The sequence below is a fragment of the Sylvia atricapilla genome, chromosome 4, assembly GCF_009819655.1.
Source record: "Sylvia atricapilla isolate bSylAtr1 chromosome 4, bSylAtr1.pri, whole genome shotgun sequence".
Classification (NCBI taxonomy): domain Eukaryota; kingdom Metazoa; phylum Chordata; class Aves; order Passeriformes; family Sylviidae; genus Sylvia; species Sylvia atricapilla.
In genome coordinates, this window is record NC_089143.1 from 32755604 (window position 1) to 32774211 (window position 18608).

General features: G+C 57.4%; 1 protein-coding gene across 1 annotated transcript; it reads left to right on the forward strand.

Annotated features, from left to right (window-relative positions):
• SPR (sepiapterin reductase) lies at window positions 1–3841 on the forward strand. The gene is made up of 3 exons (XM_066316819.1): window positions 1–418; window positions 1262–1552; window positions 2585–3841. The coding sequence occupies exons 1-3, from the start codon at window positions 1–3 to the stop codon at window positions 2773–2775; spliced, it is 900 nt and encodes a 299-aa protein (XP_066172916.1). The 3' UTR covers window positions 2776–3841.
• Window positions 3842–18608: the final 14767 nt, after the last annotated feature.

Consider the following 18608-nt stretch of genomic DNA (forward strand, 5'->3'; position numbering starts at 1 on the left):
ATGGAGCCGGCACCGGGATCGGGACCGGGATCGGGATCGGGATCGGGGCCGGGATCGGGATCGGGATGGGGACCGGGGCCATGGGCCGCCACCGCCTGCGTGGTGACCGGCGCTTCCCGCGGCTTCGGCCGCAGCCTGGCGCGGCTCCTGGCGCCGCAGCTCGGCCCCGGCTCGGCGCTGCTGCTGCTGGCGCGCTCCGCGGAGGCGCTGGCCGAGCTGGCGGCCGAGCTGCGGGCCGGGGCCACCGGCAGCGACCCCGGCAGCGACCCCGGCAGCGACCCCGGCAGCGCCCAGCTGCGGGTGCAGTGCGTGGCCGCTGACCTGGGCTGCCAGGAGGGGCTGCGGAGGGCGGGCGCTGCCCTGCGGGAGCTGCTGCAGGACGCGTCCTTCGGCCGCCTGCTGCTGGTCAACAACGCCGGTAAGGACATCCATGTCCCCGCCTGTCCCCTCCCCGAACCGCTGCCCTCTCCCCCTGCGGGCAGCCGGGTCACCCTCGCCCGGTTCCGGCTGTGCCGGGGCTCGCTCCGGGTTGGGGTGCCGGCAAATAACCCAAAAGAGTAAACAGCACCTGTCTGGGTGCGGGTTTATTAAAGGAATTAATTGTGGGGGCGGTTTATTAAAGCAAATAATTGTGTCTGGCAGTGCTTTGCTGCACTCAAGGTTTTATTGTGGCATAGGAACAGCTGGTTCTCCTACTGCACCTTCTCCCCCTGCTCCCCAAATCCAAACCTTCAGACAAACTTCCAGCCCCACCTTGTGGGTTCTTACTCGTGCCTTTAATGCCCTCGGTGCCCTTTTTTCCCGTAAATCACCCGTGGGTGCCCGCAGGGAATGGCTGCTCCAGGATTTGGGTCTTCACTGGCATAGGAGCTGCAGGTGACCCCGCGGTGGCCCTTGGGGACGCTGCACTCCAGGCTGGGAGCTGTTTGTGTTGGCAGAGGGGTGGCAGGGCTGTCACTGCTGTCCCCTGTCACTGCTGCGTCACTGTGACCCCAAATGGGCTGGGCTGGGCTCCTCAGGCTGCTATGGGACTCAAAGCTCTGGAAGTGTTGGGTGGGAACGTGGCAGCCACAGGGATCTGTTGCTTGGTTGATCCCATCTGTAACAACTTTTTTCCATCTTTCTGGAAGTTTCCAAGGCCGGGCTGGGCAGGGTTTGGAGCACCCAGGGACAGTGGGAAGTGTCCCTTCCATGGCAGGGTGTTCACTGGATATCCTTAAAAATCCCACCCCACCCAAACCCTTCCATTTATGATCCCCAGGCTCCTTGGGAGACATCTCCAAATCCTTCCTGGACCTCACCGACCTGGAAGAGATCAACACTTACTTCTCCTTCAACATCAGCTCGGCGCTGTGCCTGACCTCCACTGCCTTGAGGGCTTTTGGGGCCCGGCCTGGCGGCAGCAGGACCGTGGTGAACATCTCCTCGCTGTGTGCCCTGGAGCCCTTCCCGAGCTGGGCTCTGTACTGCTCGGGGAAGGCTGCCCGGGATATGCTGTTCCGGGTGCTGGCGCTGGAGGAGCCCGGGATCCGTGTGCTCAACTACGCCCCTGGTGAGGAGAGCAGCTCCTCCTGCCTTTGGGGATGGGGATTCCTCAGCCCGGCCCTGCTCCTGTCCCCCCAGCCCTGGGCAAGAGGAGTGGGAGCTCAGTTCCATGTGCTGGATGCTGGAGCTGGGCTCAAACAGGCAGATTTTCCATGGGGATCATGGAATTCCAGACTGGGTTGAGGGGAAGGGACTTCAAAACCCATGCCATGCCATGCCATGCCATGCCATGCCATCCCATCCCATCCCATCCCATCCCATCCCATCCCATCCCATCCCATCCCATCCCATCCCATCCCATCCCATCCCATCCCATCCCATCAGTAAGGACAGAAAATCCCAGACTGACCCTTTAATCTTCCAGATTGTCCTACTCATCATCCTTAGGATGGGTTTGGAGGGACCTTAAAGTTCATTTATTCCAACCCTGCCATGGGTGGGGACATCTCCCACTGTCCCAGGGTGCTCCAACCTGGCCTTGGGCATTGCCAGGGATCCAGAGGCAGCCCCAGCAAATCTGGGAATTCCAGCCCAGCCCCTCCCCACCCTCCCAGCCAGAAACTGCTGCCCAAGATCCCAGCCCAATGTCCCCTTTCCCAGTGGGAAGCCATTCCCTGTGTCCTGTCCCTCCAGGCACCTTGTCCCCAGTCCCTCCCCAGCTCTCCTGGAGCCCCTTCGGGGGCTCAGAGGATTTTTCCCTTCTCCAGGGGAACATTCCCAGCTCTCCCAGCCTATTTTCCCATTACATTTGCATTTTCTATAAACGTGTGAGTGTTTGACATTCCCTCTGTTCTCCAAAATCTCTTGGGAGGTTTCTGTGGGGATGCTCAAGGGAGCAGAGGGAGGGTTTTACCTGGAACAATCCCTCTGGATCCATTCCTGGATGGGAAATCCAAGTGTCCTGCAGGGAATGCTTCTCAAAACCTGTAAATTTTTGTGCACTCATCCCCAGACCATGAACTTGAGGGAGGGAAAAGCCCTGAATTTTCTTTTCTCCTTTAATTGGGGTTTTTTTGCCCATTTTTTTTCTTTTTCCCAGGCCCTCTGGACACAGACATGCAGCTCCTGGCTCGGACCAAGACTGGAGACCCTGGGCTGAGGCAGCACTTCCAGAGGCTGCGGGAGAAGGGGCAGCTCATCGACTGCTCTGTGTCTGCCCAGAAGCTGCTCAGGCTCCTGCAGGAGGATTCCTTCCCCTCTGGAGCTCATGTGGATTTCTATGACATCTGACTTCCTCCACCTTTGCCTTCTAGCTTTTCCTGGTGCCTCCAGCAGGACCTGGTTCAAATCCTGGGATTTGGGGAGATATTAAGACACCTCTGTGTGCCTTATAAACACCCCTGGTACCCTTTTGGGGTTGGGGAGCAGCTCCTGCTGCTGAGTCCTCCCTGGAATCCCTCAGCTCCTGTGGGGTTTGCGAGCAGAGGTGGCTTTTCCTGATGGAATGGGCCTGGAGTGTTCAAACTGCCCTGCACAGGAGTTTGTGGGAGGGCACGCAAGTCTGGGGCAGAGAGGTCTGTGCCAGCCCCAAAGGAGCCAACAGCAGGATCAGTGCTGTGTCCCCGTGTGTGTCTCCTTTGTCCCACAGGAGCAGGTCCCCAGGAGCCATTCCTGGGGTGATGATGTCCCTCCAGAGCCCTGACTGGAGCTGTGTCCCCGTGTGCGTCCCCTTTGTCCCACAGGAGCCATTCCTGTTCCTGGGGTGATGATGTCCCCCTGGAGCTGTGTCTGTCCCCTTTGTCCCACAGGAGCCATTCCTGGGGTGGAGATGTCCCCCCAGAGCCCCCACTCTGTCCCTTGCTCCCCGGGGGCTCCCAATCCTCCTGCAGGCCTGGGGTTGTCTCAGAATTCTCTGTGTTAAGATGCAGGAAAGCCTCTCCCGGTGCTTTTTTCCACGGAGGTCTATAATCACCAGGAGAGGGAGCTGACCTTGGAGGAAATGGAAATTTTGGGAGCCTGGCTGGGGCCACCAGCTCACAGAAATGTGGTCAGAGCAAAGACACAGCCCTGAGTTCCTGCTCCTGGGTCAGGTTTTGGATCCAAGCCTTGCTTTGAGGCTTCAGCCTATTCCTTTTCATTATTTATGAGGGGTTTTTTGGTTGTTTTTCCAACAGATTCCAGCAGGCACAGACACACAGAGACTTTTCTTCTGGAAAGCTGATGCAGAAAAGTTGTTTTGAAGTCCCTGGAAATGCCCAGTGCCCCTCTGTGCCCCCTCCACCCCAACCCTGCAGCTCAGAGTTTGTCCCCCTGGCTCTCCAAACATTAAAAGTCGTAAAACCATTACAATCATGAAGCTTTTCTGCTGTGGGGTGAATTCCTAGCAGGGTGGGAGGAGGATCCTGGGTTAAGCACTGGCTTCACCCAGCAGAGCACCAGAATTCCCCTCCTGGAGCCCTTTCATTAATTCTGTGTCCATTTAATCCTGTCAAGCTCCGAAATCCCTCCTCCGCAGCCAGCCCTGGTGCCTGGTTTCAGCTTTCCTGCCTGCCTGGGAAACTTTCACTAGCAAAAAAACCCCCAAAACCCTCTGCTGCTCACAGCCCTGGCAATGGGAATGTTGTTCTGTGATTTGATTCCTGCTGGGGTTGATGAAACCAGGGAAACTTCTCTGGACTGGCTGCTGCTAAAATATTCTCCCTACATCTGTATGGGTTTTTCCCATCCCTTCTTGGGCAGGAATATTCTTTTGGGATCTGGCTCTCTGCATAAAATAACCTCAGAGCTTGCCAAGATCCCATCTCATCCTGCCCTCTAGGCATTCCCTGTGTCCTGTCCCTCCAGCCCCAGTCCCTCTCCAGCTCTCCTGGAGCCCCTTTAGTCCCTGCCAGGGGCTGGGAGCTCTCCCTGGAGCCTTTCCTGCTCCAGGGGAACATTCCCAGCTCTCCCAGCCTGGCTCCAGAGCAGAGGGGCTCCAGAACCCTGGAACGGTTTGGGTGGCAAGGGACCTTAAATCCCATCCAGTGTCACCCTATCCATGGGCAGGGACATCTTTCCCTGTCCCAGGTGGCTCCAAATCCTATCCAACCTGGCCTTGGGCATTGCCAGGGATCCAGGGGCAGCCCCAGCCAATCTGGGAATTCCAGCCCAGCCCCTCCCCACCCTCCCAGCCAGCAATTGCTGCCCAAGATCCCAGCCCAATGTCCCCTTTCCCAATGGGAAGCCATTCCCTGTGTCCTGTCCCTCCAGGCCTTGTCCCCAGTCCCTCTCCAGCTCTCCTGGAGCCCCTTCGGGGACTCTGAGCATTCCCTGAATTTTTCCCTTCTCCAGGGGAACATTCCCAGCTCTCCCAGCCTGGCTCCAGCCCTGCAGCAGCTCCGGGGCCTCCTCTGACCCTGCTGTGACAGCTCCATGTCCCTTGTGCTGTTGGCCCTGGATCATTTTCCAACCCCTTTTCTCTTTCCCCACAAGAAGCAGGAGCAAAAATCCATCTTTGAGCCCCCCGAGGAAACTCCACATGTGCTCCAATGGGTGGCTGCACACCCCAGGCACATCCCAAGCACAAATCCCACGGCTCTGAGGATGGCCTGGGGCTCCCACTCCTGGATTTATTTCCCTGTTAAAGAAGCCTCATCCTCACAGATACACAGAGGGCTTTGATCTCCCACACTTTGTGTTCTCCCAGCTCTCCTGGGTGTTTCATTTTTGGAGGTTTCATCCCCTCAGTGTCCCCATTTTCCTGTGCAGCTGTTTGGTGTTGGGATCGCTCTGTGCTCCTCAGGGATGTGCTGGGTTTGGGATTTCCACTCCAGGAGCAGAGCTCTGCCCAGGAAGAAATGACAGAGACGTTTTTAGGACATGCCCTGGGTGTCACCACTCCTGGATACCAAAATCCCCTGGGCACCAACATCCCTCATGTACCAAAATCCCCCGGGTACCAAAATGCCCCATGTACTAGCATCTTTGGGTACCAGCATCCCCTCGGTACCAGCATTCATCAGGTACCAGCATCCTCTGGCTGTCAGCATCTTTGGGTACCAGCATCCCCTGAGAGCCAAAATCCCCTGGTCACCAAAATCCCCCAGGTACCAAAATCTCCTGGGAACCAGCATCCTTGGGTTCCAAAATCCCTTGGGTATCAAAATCGCCCAGGTACCAGCATTCCCTGAATACCAAAATCCCCTGGGTGCCAGCATGATTCCAGTGCCAGGATTCTCTGGGTTTATTTACATTATTTACATTATTTACACTATTTACATTATTTACATCATTTACATTCCCGGGGTTCCGGCGTTCCCCTCCCGGGGGTCCCGCGGGCGCTGCGCGGTGCCAAGACGAAACACCACGGAAGTTTTTATTTCCCTTTCCCCACGTTCTCAGTGACCAGCTGAGGGCGTCCCGAGACCGGGGAACGGAGCCCGGCTGCAGCGGGGAGCCCGGGGATGGCTCTGGAAAAGCTGCGGGATGTCGGGAGGATATTCCAGCCTCCTCTTGCCTCTGCACCGAGCCCTCGGCCGCTCATTTTTTAATTAAAGATCCGCGTCCCGGCGCAGAGGGCTTTGCCAGGAGGTGAAATACAAAATAGTGTTTAAAAATGATGGGATTTGGAGCTTTCCAGAGCTCTCCTAATTGCAGAGGGAGAGAGGGAGGAGCTCACAGCTCACCTGGGCAGGTGGATCCGAGTGGATTCGTGAGGTCCCCATGGGGAGCCCCGGGGTTTGGGCAGGGCTGTGTGCTGGCCTGGGGGTGAGCCCTGCGGGGAGTGACCCCAAAATGAGCCACCCTGATCCCCATCCCTGCTGGGAAACAGAAGCTGAGCTTTCAAGCCTCAAAATCCTCCAACTCTGGACTGTCCTTCCAGGCAGTTCTGATTTCCACAAATGTCCACAAATGTCCACAAATTTCCACAATTTTCCCACAAAATTTCCACAAATTTTCCACAAATTCACACAAAATTCCACAACGTCCCACTGTGCCTCCTACGGCAAAAACCTGTGTGGGGCATTTTATCCCTTTTCCCCCTTTTCCTTCCCCCTGACCAGGGATTTAAAACTGCAGCAGGAGCTCTGCAAGTGCCTCCTCGGCAGAAATCCCTAAAAAAACCCTACAGAAAGCCCCGTGACGGCCTCAAGAGCAGTTTGGGGCAGGAGGGGAGGGGTCTGTGCGATACTTTGGGGTGACCCCGTCCCCTGGGGACCCTCCTGAGCCCCCTCCCCGTGCCGGGGACACACTGTGCCCTTTGTGCCCGTGCTGGGGCGGGCTCAGCCGGGTCATCCCCAAAGCCGGCGCTGGGTTTTATTTCCCTGGCTGTGAGCAGAGCCAGCAGCGGGACTGAGCCCCTAAATCCGCCCCCCAAAGCCACCAAAATGAAACCCAGCTCACCCCGTGACCTCCCAAATCCCTGTGGCTGCCCCGGGCTGGTCCTGGCTCGGCACGGAGCTCTTTTTGTCCCTCCTCAAAGGTTTCTCTGGGCGGGGGGAAGGCGACCTCGATGTCCCCGGGGCTCAGAAGTGCTGAGCTCGGCCGTTCCCGCGGGGACACCGAGTGCCCGAGCTCCGCGCTGCCGAACACGAGCCGCCTTTGCCCCCGGGGGCCAAAGGGAAAGGAGCCGCCACCAAGGGATTGGGGGGAAAGGGCTGGAGGTGCCCCCGCAGGGACCCCCAACCTGCCCTCTCCGTGTGCAGCATCCAAAGGCTCCCAAAGTTGGGATGTCACAAGTCAGGAGGGGTTTTGGGATGTCTTGGAGCTGTGCTGGGATGTGCAGGGGTGAGCCTGAGAGTGTTGGAGCAACAAATCCCTTTCTGCTGAGCTGGCAGGGCCCTCACGGAGTCTGCTCACGGCGACTGAACCCACTGCACGTCCCCTCCTGTCACCTCCTGTCCTCTCCTGTCCCTCAGTGACCCATTTTCAGCCACATCCCCTCCTCGCTGTCCCCAGGTTTTCGTGGCCTGAGAAGAAGCTCCAGCACAGGGGATTTTGCCCCTGAGGTGATTCCCCACCTGCAGAGCTGCCCCAGCCCTGGGGCCAACAGCACAAGGACGTGGAGCTGCTGGAGAGAGTCCAGAGGAGGCCCCGGAGCTGCTGCAGGGCTGGAGCCCCTCTGCTCTGGAGCCAGGCTGGGAGAGCTGGGAATGTTCCCCTGGAGAAGGGAAAAATCCAGGGAATGCTCAGAGTCCCTGAAGGGGCTCCAGGAGAGCTGGAGAGGGGCTGGGGACAAGGCCTGGAGGGACAGGACACAGGGAATGGCTTCCCACTGGGAAAGGGGACATTGGGCTGGGATCTTGGGCAGCAATTGCTGGCTGGGAGGGTGGGGAGGGGCTGGGCTGGAATTCCCAGATTTGCTGGGGCTGCCCCTGGATCCCTGGCAGTGCCCAAGGCCAGGTCAGATCCACCTGGGATCATTGGAGGTGTCCCTGCCCATGGAACAAGATGATCCCTGAGGTTCCCTCATCCCAAACCCTTTGATGAGTCAGGTCCTCATTAATGAGTAACGAGGGCCAGCGAGGAGCTCACAGATTAACCCAGCCCAGAGCAGGGAGCAGAGCTCTGTGCTGAAGGGTCCTGTCTCAGAGAGTTTCCATGCCTTAATGAGTAATTAGTTAGTTTGCTACGGAGGTTAATGGGGAGGCACTGCAGAAATTATCTGTGATTAATTAAACCAGATCGAGCTGGTGCCGGCAGAGCAGCTGAACTGGGCCCGGGGCTGGGGCTGGATCCAAACTGGAACTAGGGCTGGATCCTGACTCTGGCATCTCTCCTGGAACTGCTCTGGACCTACCAAACCCACCAGGGCTTGGAGTGGGCTCTGCAGACCAACAGCCACCCCCAGCCCAGTGGGAAAAGCTGCCAGAAATTGATTTTCCCTTGTTTTTTTCCATACAGCACCCCAAAGCCAGACTGTCTCGCTCAGCTGGGTGCCTTTCAAGCCTCCTTCCCCTGAATCCTGCAGTCCCAGAATGGTTTGGGTTGGGATGGACCTCAGAGCTCATCCAGAGCCAGCCTCACTGTCCTAGGTGGCTCCAGGCCTTCTCCAGCCTGGCCTTGGAACAGGGTTGGGGAATCCACAACTTCCCCGGGCCGCCTGTGCCAGAGCTCACCCCCTCACAGGAAGAAATTCTTCCTGAGGCTGACCCAAATTTCCTGTATTTCAGTTTGTTCCCATCACTCCTTGTCCTGTCCCCCGCAGTTCCTATTGACATCTCCTGCTAGGCTGAGCTGCTCCTGTGCCTCCCCCAGGATTTGGGAACATGGTCTTGTCCCCAAACCACCTCCTCGCTGTCTCCTTCCTTAATGAAAGCCACCAGGTCAGCCTGGCACATCCATCCCGCTCCTGTGCCACACCTGCACTCCTCATCCTGCACCCGCCCCCAAAACCTTCCTGAGCACGGGATCATCCCAGAGAATCCCCGTCATTCCCTGTTGGAATTCTGGAATTTCCCTGGCAATTTCCACCCTGCTGTGAACCCAGCAGGCTCTGGAGGATCCCAGCCCTGAGTTCAGACAGAAAAGGTGACTAAGCTCCCATCCCTCACATCCTTCCTCTGCTGGTGGCTCAGCCCTTCCCAAACATGAAATAATCCCAGAGAATCCCTGTCATTCCAGGAACTTCAGGGTTAGGATGTCAGGAAACCCTGGAAGAGCCTCAGCTCTAAGTTCAGACAGAGAGGGTAAGAAAACCATTCCCATCCCTCCTGTGCTGGTGGCTCAGCCCTTTCCCAAGCACAGGATAATCCCCCCAAAAAACCCTGTCATTTCAGAGACTTCAGGGTTAGGATGCTAGGAGACCCCGAACGATCTTTAGCTCTGAGTTCAGGCAGAAAGGGTGAGAAAACCATTCCCATCCCTCTTGTGCTGGTGGCTCAGCCCTTTCCCAAATAAATCCCTGTCATTTCCATCCTGCTGTGAGCCCAGCAGGCTCTGTGTCCAGGCAGAAAAGGTGACCAAGCTCCCATCCCTCACATCCCTCCTGTGCTGGTAGCTCTGCCCTTCCCAAATATGAAATAATCCCCAAAATCCCTGACATTCCCATCCTGGTGGGATCCCAGCAGGCTCTGGAAGATCCTCAGCTCTGAGTTCAGAGAGAAAGGGTGAGGAAACCATCCCCATCTCTCCTGTGCTGACGGCTCAGCCCTTCCCAAACATGAAATAATCCCAGAGAATCCCTGTCATTCCCTGCTGGAATTCTGGAAGTTCCCCGACAATTCCCACCCTGCTGCCATCCCGCCGGGCTCTGGAAGATCGCAGCCCTGAGCTCAGGCAGGAAGGACGAGCTCCGGGCTCCGCTCCCACCCCGTGCGGGATCCCAGGGCAATCCCAGCCCGTGTCCTCGCCGGGGCCGCTCCCGGTCCCTGGGGCTGCCGGTCCGGGCCGTGCCCGGGGTTTTGTGGCGGAGCCGCGGCGCTTTGGGGCCGGGAGCCGCATTCACATTCCTGCCGCGAGCGCACTTGTCAGCCGAGCTGTCAGTGCCGCCGTAATGGGGCCACGGCGGTCACTCGTGTTGGGAGTAAACACAGCCCGATCTGAGAAAACAAGAGCAGAGCCCCGAGCTCCCGGCACGGCTGCAAAGCCCCGCAGCTCCCCGGGGGGAGTCCGGGCTCCTCCAGCGCTCCCCGCCCCAAAAAATCCCACCCCCGGCAGGCAGGGATGGGGGGCATTGCCGGCACCCCTGGGGTGTGACTGCGGAGGTTTGGGGTGGCTGGGGACCCATGGGGACGTTTGAGAACACGTCTGGCCCGCGCTGCTCGGGGACACGAGGCACAGCTCGGTGATTTCCAGCCCCAACTGTGGCCGGAGCGCTCGGTTCTGGTTTTTATTTGGAATTAAAAAAAAAAAAAAAAAGGAGTTTTACGCATCCCAGAGCTGCCCTGAGCCTGTCAGGGGGATCTGTTTGGAGTGATGATCCAGCTTCTTTGTCACCCTTCAGCATCTCCTCTCCAGCCCTGGGCTGCTCCTGTCACCTCCTGCAGTGTCACCAGCGCCAGAGGGGCACCTGGCCCAGGTGGGACAGAGCCAGCCCGGCACGGGGAGGGTGCGGGGCTTCCACAGGGACCGGAGGGGTCGTGAGGAGGAGGAGGAGGAAGAACAGCAGCTCTGGGAATCCTCAGCGCCGCTTCTTCGTTTGGGAATATTCCCCCCAATTTCCAAACCCTCTCAACAAAGGGGGGAAAAAATCCCAAAAAAAGCCGCGGATTTGGTATAAAGGAGGGAATGAGGAGAGCGAGGGCAGAGCGGGCACAGCTCCATCCCTCACCCCCCAAATCTATGGGATGCTGCTTTCCCCACTCCCCGTCCCTGGCGCGGTTTATTCACAGCCACAACCCCGAAAAAACAAAGCTCCAAACGCCACCGAATATTTCCTGCGGGCGGGGAGGGGAGCGGGGCAGTTTTTTATCCTCCTCCAAACCTCCGACGCGAAATGTTGGGGGTCACTCCTCCTTTGAAATTCCCCGCGGCCTTTCTTCCCATTAAACGCGCTCCCAGCTCAGAAGTTTCTTCCCCACCCTCTCCCCCCCGTTTTTGGTGTTTTTGGTTTTTTTAAATTTAATAATAAAGCATCTCAGATCTCGGAGCTGCAACTCATCTCACACCTAAGCGAGATTGCGTTTTGCACAAGCCTTTCAGCTGTTTTCTCAATCTCTCCTCTGTCTCATTCTCAATTCAGGCAGTTGCTATAGGTATGTTTTAATCCCCAGCATGGTAGATTTTAATTAGTCTTTGTACAGATGGCCAATTAACATTCATTACTTTTGCCTTGAGCGATTAATTATGAGTTTGGATAGAAGGGGAGATGCAGACAGGAAAGATGGGCAGGTGAATAAAAAAAAAAAAGGGATTTTAATCAGAGTTTGGGAATTTTTTTTCTCTCTTTCTGATTTATATATATCTACACAGGCACATGGGAAGAGGAGGAAAAAGAGGAGAGTTCCATTCCCAGAGAGCTGTTCCAGACCTGGAGCGGCGGGAATTGTATCCCCAGCCGGTGACACTGCAGTTTTTGGGGCTGCCATCCAGCCAAACCCCAGGCAGGGATGGAGCAAGCGACCCCAGCGCTTTGGGAACCCTCATCCCAAAGGATCTGGGTGCCTGGCCATCCCCTCTTTGCGGCTGGAGCGCTGGGGAAAGCCGGGACAGCGGTGACACAGAGCCAGCTCCATCCATGTGCACGACGGGCCCCGCGATTGTCCCCTCCCCGAGCCCCGGTGACACGTCGCTAATTCTTCCTAATTGATTTTTCACGCCGCTGGGAGGGAAGACGGTGACATCCAACAACAGAGCCCCGATGTCGCGGCTTTCTGCGGCATGAAAGGGGCCGGCGTCTCCCCCCGGAGCCCGGATGCCTCTGCCGGGGCTGGGTATCCATGGTGAGCCTTTCCCGGCCGCTCCCGCAGCTATTCCGGGGCTCGAGGGAAAACAGAAAACCCCTCCGGGCCGATCCGTGTCCCGCTGTCCCCGGCACGGGGCTGTGCCCGCGTTCCCGCTCTGGGAGCGGTTTGGGGCTGGTCCCCACGGCTCCCGTGGGAAACGGGAACGACGAGGGGATGTTTGGGGTGGGATCCATCCCACAGGACTCGCGGGATGCTTTCCCTGGAGCTCGGCCCGCTCTGGGGTTTGGGCCCGGCCCGCTCGGGGTTGGCGATTCCCGCAGGAGTTTTCCCGGGGTCGGCATGGCGGGAGGAGCAGGAAGGGGTTGGATCCCTTCTGGCACGGCGGAGATGTGGCTGCTGTGTCCCTGCCACGGGGAAGTGTCACCTGCCTGTGGATGGTTGTGTCACCTGAGTCCCAGAGGGGTCCCCGGGTGGTTGTGTCACCTGTGTTCTGGCACAATCCCTGGGTGGCTGTGTCACCTCCATCCCAGCGACATTCCTGAGCGGATGTGTCCCCTGCATCCCAAAGTGTTCCCAGGGTGGCTGTGTCACCTGGATCTCAGTGTTCCCTGAGTGTCACCCGCATCCCAAAGTGTTCCTAGGGTGGCTGTGTCACCTGGATCCCAGTGACACTCCTGAGTTGCTGTGTCACCTGTATCTCAGTGTTCCGTGAGTGTCACCTGGATCCCTGGATGTTCCCAGGGTGGCTGTGTCACCTAGGTCCCTGAGTGTTCCCGCAGTGTCACCTGGATCTCAGTGTTCCCCGAGTGTCACCCGGATCCCAGAGTGCCACCTGCATCTCAGTGTTCCCTAAGAGTCACCTGGATCTCAGTGTTGCCTAAGAGTCACCTGGATCCCAGAGTGTTCCCTGGGTGTCACCTGGATCTCAGTGTTCCCTGAGTGTCACCCGGACCCCAGGTTGTTCCGAGGTGTTTCTCCACCCTGTACCTCACCCATCCCACCCCTGAGGCTGCCCAGAGCTCTGGGCAGGGCTGGGTGCCCCAGAATCCCAAATCCACGATGAGCACCGCCCCGGGAGCGCTGCCACAAGCTCCTCCAGGAGCCACATCCCAGCTCTGCCACCCTCAGGAACAGCGTGGCCTCCTCCAGGCCGTCCCCACCAACACAGGTGGGACACACAGCAGCCACCAGGGAGGGCACCCAGACCCCTTTGAGCACCTCAGGGTGCTCCTGGGTGGGGCAGGGCGAGCGCGGGAGGCTCGGCACGGCCCCGTCCCCACCTGCAGAGCCGTGGCAGGGTATGGCCCTCCGGGAGTGTGTGCCATGGAAATGTGCACATTTCCTAAAAGCAATATGGAGCAGCTAAATATACTGCTCACAAATCTGTTTACACTAATAATGGCTGGGAGCCTGCCATCCATATGACTGCACGGGGAACCATTGATTCAACAGAAATTTCGCTGCAAATCCCTTTGCTGGAGGAGGAAGAAATTCGCTGCGCTTTATATTTAAATTTTCCCCCCTTGTTTTTTGGGTTTTTTTGTTTGTTTGTTTTTGTCTGCTTGTCGGAGAAGGGGGGACAGGGAGATGTCGGCACCTTTGGCACAGCCAGGCTGGCAGAGGCTCTGCCCATCCCTGGGCCCCCTCTCCCTCTGCACAGCCCCGGGGATGGGGATACTCAGCAAACCCACGATTTCCCAGCGCGACTCCAAGCACTGGGAGCTGCCTCCGGGGCTAAATGAACACAATATTTACCCATTTCCCACCCAACGGACGGGTCCGAGGCAGAATTTTGGCGCCGCTCTCTTTCCCATTTTCAGAAAAAAAGGGGGGGAAAAAAGAGAAAAAAAAAAATAAAGAGGAAAAAAAAACCAAAAAAAACCCTCCGGAATTGGCAGCTCGTGGCGTATTAATGGAAATGCTGCAGACTTGGCTCCCGCTCACCTCCCCAACATAATGTTAAATGGCAGCAAGGCACTATAGCAGTCATTTACATATGGTGCTTATAGACGCCAAACTTATTAACACAATAAAACTGCTGCGCCAGGAGCTTTCCTGCCTATTTTTCTCCTGGAGAATGTCAGTGTTGGAAGCACCTATCCGCCTCGTATGGAAACACCCGGGGCTGCCTTTCATATGGCACCGACAAAATAAATAAAATGACTCAGCCAGAGGCCCCCTCCGACCACTCCCTGGGGGAAAGAGGGAGGGGGATTGGGTTGGGAGGTTTGGGGGCTGGAGGAGATCACCAAAATCCACCGGGATCCACCAGAACCCGGCAGCACCCCCTGGAAAAACACATTTCTTATTGAGGGCAGCTCCATGCCAGGAATGCCTTCAACCCCCCTGTGCTCTGAGGTGTCCCCGAGGTGTCCCCAAAGCTGGAAGGGACAGCCTGGGTGATTTCTGGATGGATCTTCCAGGAACAGCAGCCCTCAGGTGTTTCCTTAGGAGATGTCTGGGTGCTTCCAACAGGGAAAGCAGAAAAACTCCCAGCTGTGGTTTCGCTGTGCTGGGAAGTTTGGTGTCTACAAGTGACATTTGCAGGTGGGCATTTGTAGGTCCCGGTGCCATTTAATGGGGTTTTGGGGAGTGGAGGGCAGGCGGGCCTGCTGATCCCCCCCTGATGTGACACTGCGGGGTCCCCTCGGGGCTTTTGGGGGGGTCTCTCCCTGGATCCAGGCGGCCACAGCTCCTCTCTCCGTGCATTCCTGGGCCTGCCCTGGGTGCAGTCCTGCAGGGAATGTTTCCCGGCTGCTGGAGTGGGGCTGAGCTGGGGTCACACTCTGGGGCCACCCTGGGGAGCTCCCGAAGCCTCCCTGGGGCTGGATGTGCAATTTCCTGGGGGAAATTCCCAGAAAGGCAGTTTTTTGCTGGAATAACAACATTGCTATGTGACAAAGAGCATTTTTGAGTTGGCACCTGAGAGCCCTGGCGAGAGGCCCGTGGTGGGACAGGAACTGGGACACCGGTTCCCAAATTCTCCCAATCCTCACCCCAAAAGGGCTGGGGAGCTCTGAGTGACCCTAAAAATGGGGTCCCGGCTCTTCTTGGAGCTGGCAGTGGGATAAAGCCACAAACCAGCCCCAAGGATCAGGGCTGGAGACACACCCACGGCAGTGTCACACGGCCCTGGCAGTGCCACATGACCTTGCTAGTGCCACACCAACCACGGCAGTGTCACAGGGCCATGGCAGTGTCACAGCCCCATGGCAGTGTCACACGAACCATGGCAGTGTCACAGGGCCACGGCAGTGTCACACAGCCATGGCAGTGTCACATAGTCACGGCAGTGTCACACGGCCATGCTCATGTCACAGAGCCATGGCAGTGCCACATGGCCTTGGTAGTGCCACACCAACCATGACAGTGTCACAGCCCCATGGCAGTGTCACACCAACCATGGCAGTGTCACACAGCCATGGCAGTGTCACATAGTCACGGCAGTGTCACACGGCCATGCTCATGTCACAGAGCCATGGCAGTGCCACATGGCCTTGGTAGTGCCACACCAACCATGGCAGTGCCATACACCCATGGCAGTGCCACAGGGCTATGGCAGTGCCACAAAAGCCATGGTGGTGTCACACAATCCATGGCAGTGTCACAGGGCCATGGCAATGCCACACGACCAAAGCTGTCCCTGTGTCATTGCTGGGCAGGAGTGACCAGAGCTGTCCCTGTGCAGAGTGACCAGAGCTGTCCCTGTGTCACTGCTGGCCAGGGGTGACCAGAGCTGTCCCTGTCCTGTGTCATTGCTGGGCAGAGGTGACAGTACCACGTGCTCTCCCAGGGCCACCAAGGCCTGGGGATGTCCCAGCTCCTGGAGTGGCTTTCTCAGGGCCAGGGGCACCTGGCTGGAGATGATCCCGTCAGGACCTGGATGTTCAACGTCCACAAGAATGTGGCTGCCAAGTCCTGTTTGTTTGCAGGTTCAGTTTCCTGTCCCCAACACCAGAGCCACAATTCCCAATTCCTGTTCCTGCAGCCACTAGAGCCACAGCTGTGTCCCCTCCCTCAGGATGTGCCACCCCTGAGTGTGCCCAGAGCCCAGCCAGGACCTGGCACAGCAGATCCCACCATGCCCTGGCGGGGTTTGGAGAGGGAAGGGTGGGTGCTGCCTCCTGGAAAAGCCACCGGGAGCCTGTGGAGGTGGGTGGGGACCCAGCAGCCTCTTTCCCTGCTGGAATGGCCTCTCCCAGTCTGGAACTGGGGGATCTGGGTGGCTTCCTGTTCCTGGACTTGGGGTGGGATTTTCTCTGAGTCAGCCTGATCCCATAAACTCCATCCATCCATCCATCCATCCATCCATCCATCCATCCATCCATCCATCCATCCATCCATCCCTCCATCCATGGACCAGGTGACAAAAGCATGTCAATAAAAGACACTGAAGGAGGTGACAGGAACAACCTGCTGGAAACCACCAGCTTTATTCCCATCCAGAATATTCCAAATAATAATTAAAAAAAAAAAATCAAATCAAAGCCAAGGAAGCAGGAAAAGGACCTCCTTAACCTCCTGGCCCTAAATTTCCCCCTTGTCCCCCTCAGGGCTGTCCTGGATGGCCGATGAGAAGGAATCCAGGCCGGAGCTGATGCGAGAGCGGAGGGGGAAATAAATGATGCAGCGCTTTGAAGTCTGGTCAACTTTTAACGCGGCGGCCGAGCCGTGCCCGCGGCCACGCTCCGGGGCCGGGGCTGATTTTCCACTCGCTGCCCTTTTTGATGGCGGGGCCGCGGCGTTACCGATTAACGAGGGGACAGCACATGCTCCGGGAACACCGCTTTGAGTCCCGGGGTGCGGACGGACAAGGGGACAGGGGTGACCCCGCTGTCCCTGTGCCACCCCACACACCCCGAAAACGACCCTGTACCCCCAACCCATCGCCGCTGTTCGTGTCCCTCTTTCCCTCTCCTTCCCTTTTCTTTCGTTTGCTCTTTGCGGGACCCCCCGGTTGGATTTTAGACCAATTTTAGGATTAGAAACTCCCCTTTCCCCACTTTTCCCACTCCCGATCCAGCCCGGCCCCTGCTCTCGGCTGCGCTCGCACGGCCACCGGCTCCCCTTTGGTTTAAAAAGGAAAAAAAAAAAAAAATCGGCTTTTTCCCCTTTTCCCAGAGCTGCCGAACCCAGCGCGAAGGAATCTATCCCGGCTCCGCTTTCCCGGGAATTCCGCGGATAAAGTTTCCCTCTCCATAAACCAGCGGCACCTCCAACCCCAGCAAGACCCCGCACCTTTTTATTCCCGAAGAGATAAAAATCCTGCTTGAGTTATCCTGGAGCTGCGAGCAGGCCCGGGAGCAGAGAGGAAAAAGAAACGTAAAGATAAATTTGGGGTTCACGGTCGGCAGCAGCTCCCTCGTTTCCCTTCGGAGCATCCGAGCAGCCTCGCCTGGACACTGAGCCGGCACTGAAAACCACCGGGGCGAATCGGGGAGGAGGAAAAGAACGCAAAATCAGGTTTATGAAGATTAATAAATCCCCGAGAGGGCGATTCACCCCCAAACCGAAGCTGCTCCCCCCCGGAAAATGTTCCGGTGGAGCCGGGGCGCCGAGGGGAGCTGCGGGCTCCGGGGATCCCATGGGAAGCAGCCGCAGCCTGGCCACCTTTCCCTTTTTATATTATTTTTTTCTCCCGCAGAAGATGCTGAGATCGAGGGAGATCCGCACAAAACGAGATCCCGGCCCCGCGCCGCGCTCCGGAGCAGCGGATCCCGCAGCGCTCGCTCCGCACCCGCGGCCGCCGCGGGGCAGGGGCGGAGGGGCCGCGGATCCTCCGGGGGCAGGGAAAAGGGGAGGGAAAAAAACCCACAAACAAACAAAACCCCCAAACAAACAAACAAACAAACACACAAAAAAGAGACATTAAATTAAGTCGATTGGATTAAATTGATTTAAATGAAATTTCAAAACCGTCCGGAGCCGGGCACAATTTCCGCGGCTGAGCCGAGCTGTCCCCGTGTCTCGTTTTCCTTCCCGATCCCATCCCCTTCTTCCCCTTCTTCCCCTTCCTCCCCTGCTTCCCCTTCCCTTCCCCTTCCCATCCCCGTCCCTCCGCGGGTGTTCCCCGTTGCCTTCTCCGCCAGCTCTCTCACCCAACTCCGCTTCTTTATTTCCACTTTTCCTATTATTAAAAAAAAAAATTAAAAAAGGAAAAGAAAAAATATATATCAAAATCTATTTATAAAATATTTTAAATGTCGATTCCCCCCCCCTCTTTCTTTCTTGCGGAAATAAAAATTTAAAAAAAAAAAAAAAAAAAGCTTTGCCGACGCTCTTGCTCCGTTTTTAGGCTTTCACTTCTCTGGGATTTGGTGTAATTTTTCCTTTCCTCCCCCCCTCTCCCCGTCCTCCTTCCCGCAGCCTCTTGCGGGAGCGCGGCCGCGCAGAGCCCGCGGGCGCGCAGCACCGGCAGCAGCAGCGCTCTGTTCTCCTCTCCTCTCCGCGGGGGGAAAGGATCCCGCGCGGAGTATTTCGATCCAGCCAAGTGGAAAATAAGACTTTCAACCCCCTTTGTGCGGGAGGGGAGGGCTGGCCCCCGCCTCCGCGGGCCAACAAAACTCCGAGCAGAGCCAAACTGCGGAGTGAACTCGGGAGCGGCCCCCGCGCAGGGGCTGCGCGCCCGCGGATCCCCCCGAGCTGCCGAATGGCCACTCATCGGGAGCTTTGAGGGGTTTTTTGCGTGTTTTTATCTTTATTTTAATTCCCGGCGCAGGATCGGAGCCGTGGGAAGAGGTTTGGGCAGGGGGAAGGTGCTGCCTTTGGAAGGGGTTACGCGGAGGGCAGCGAAGTTTG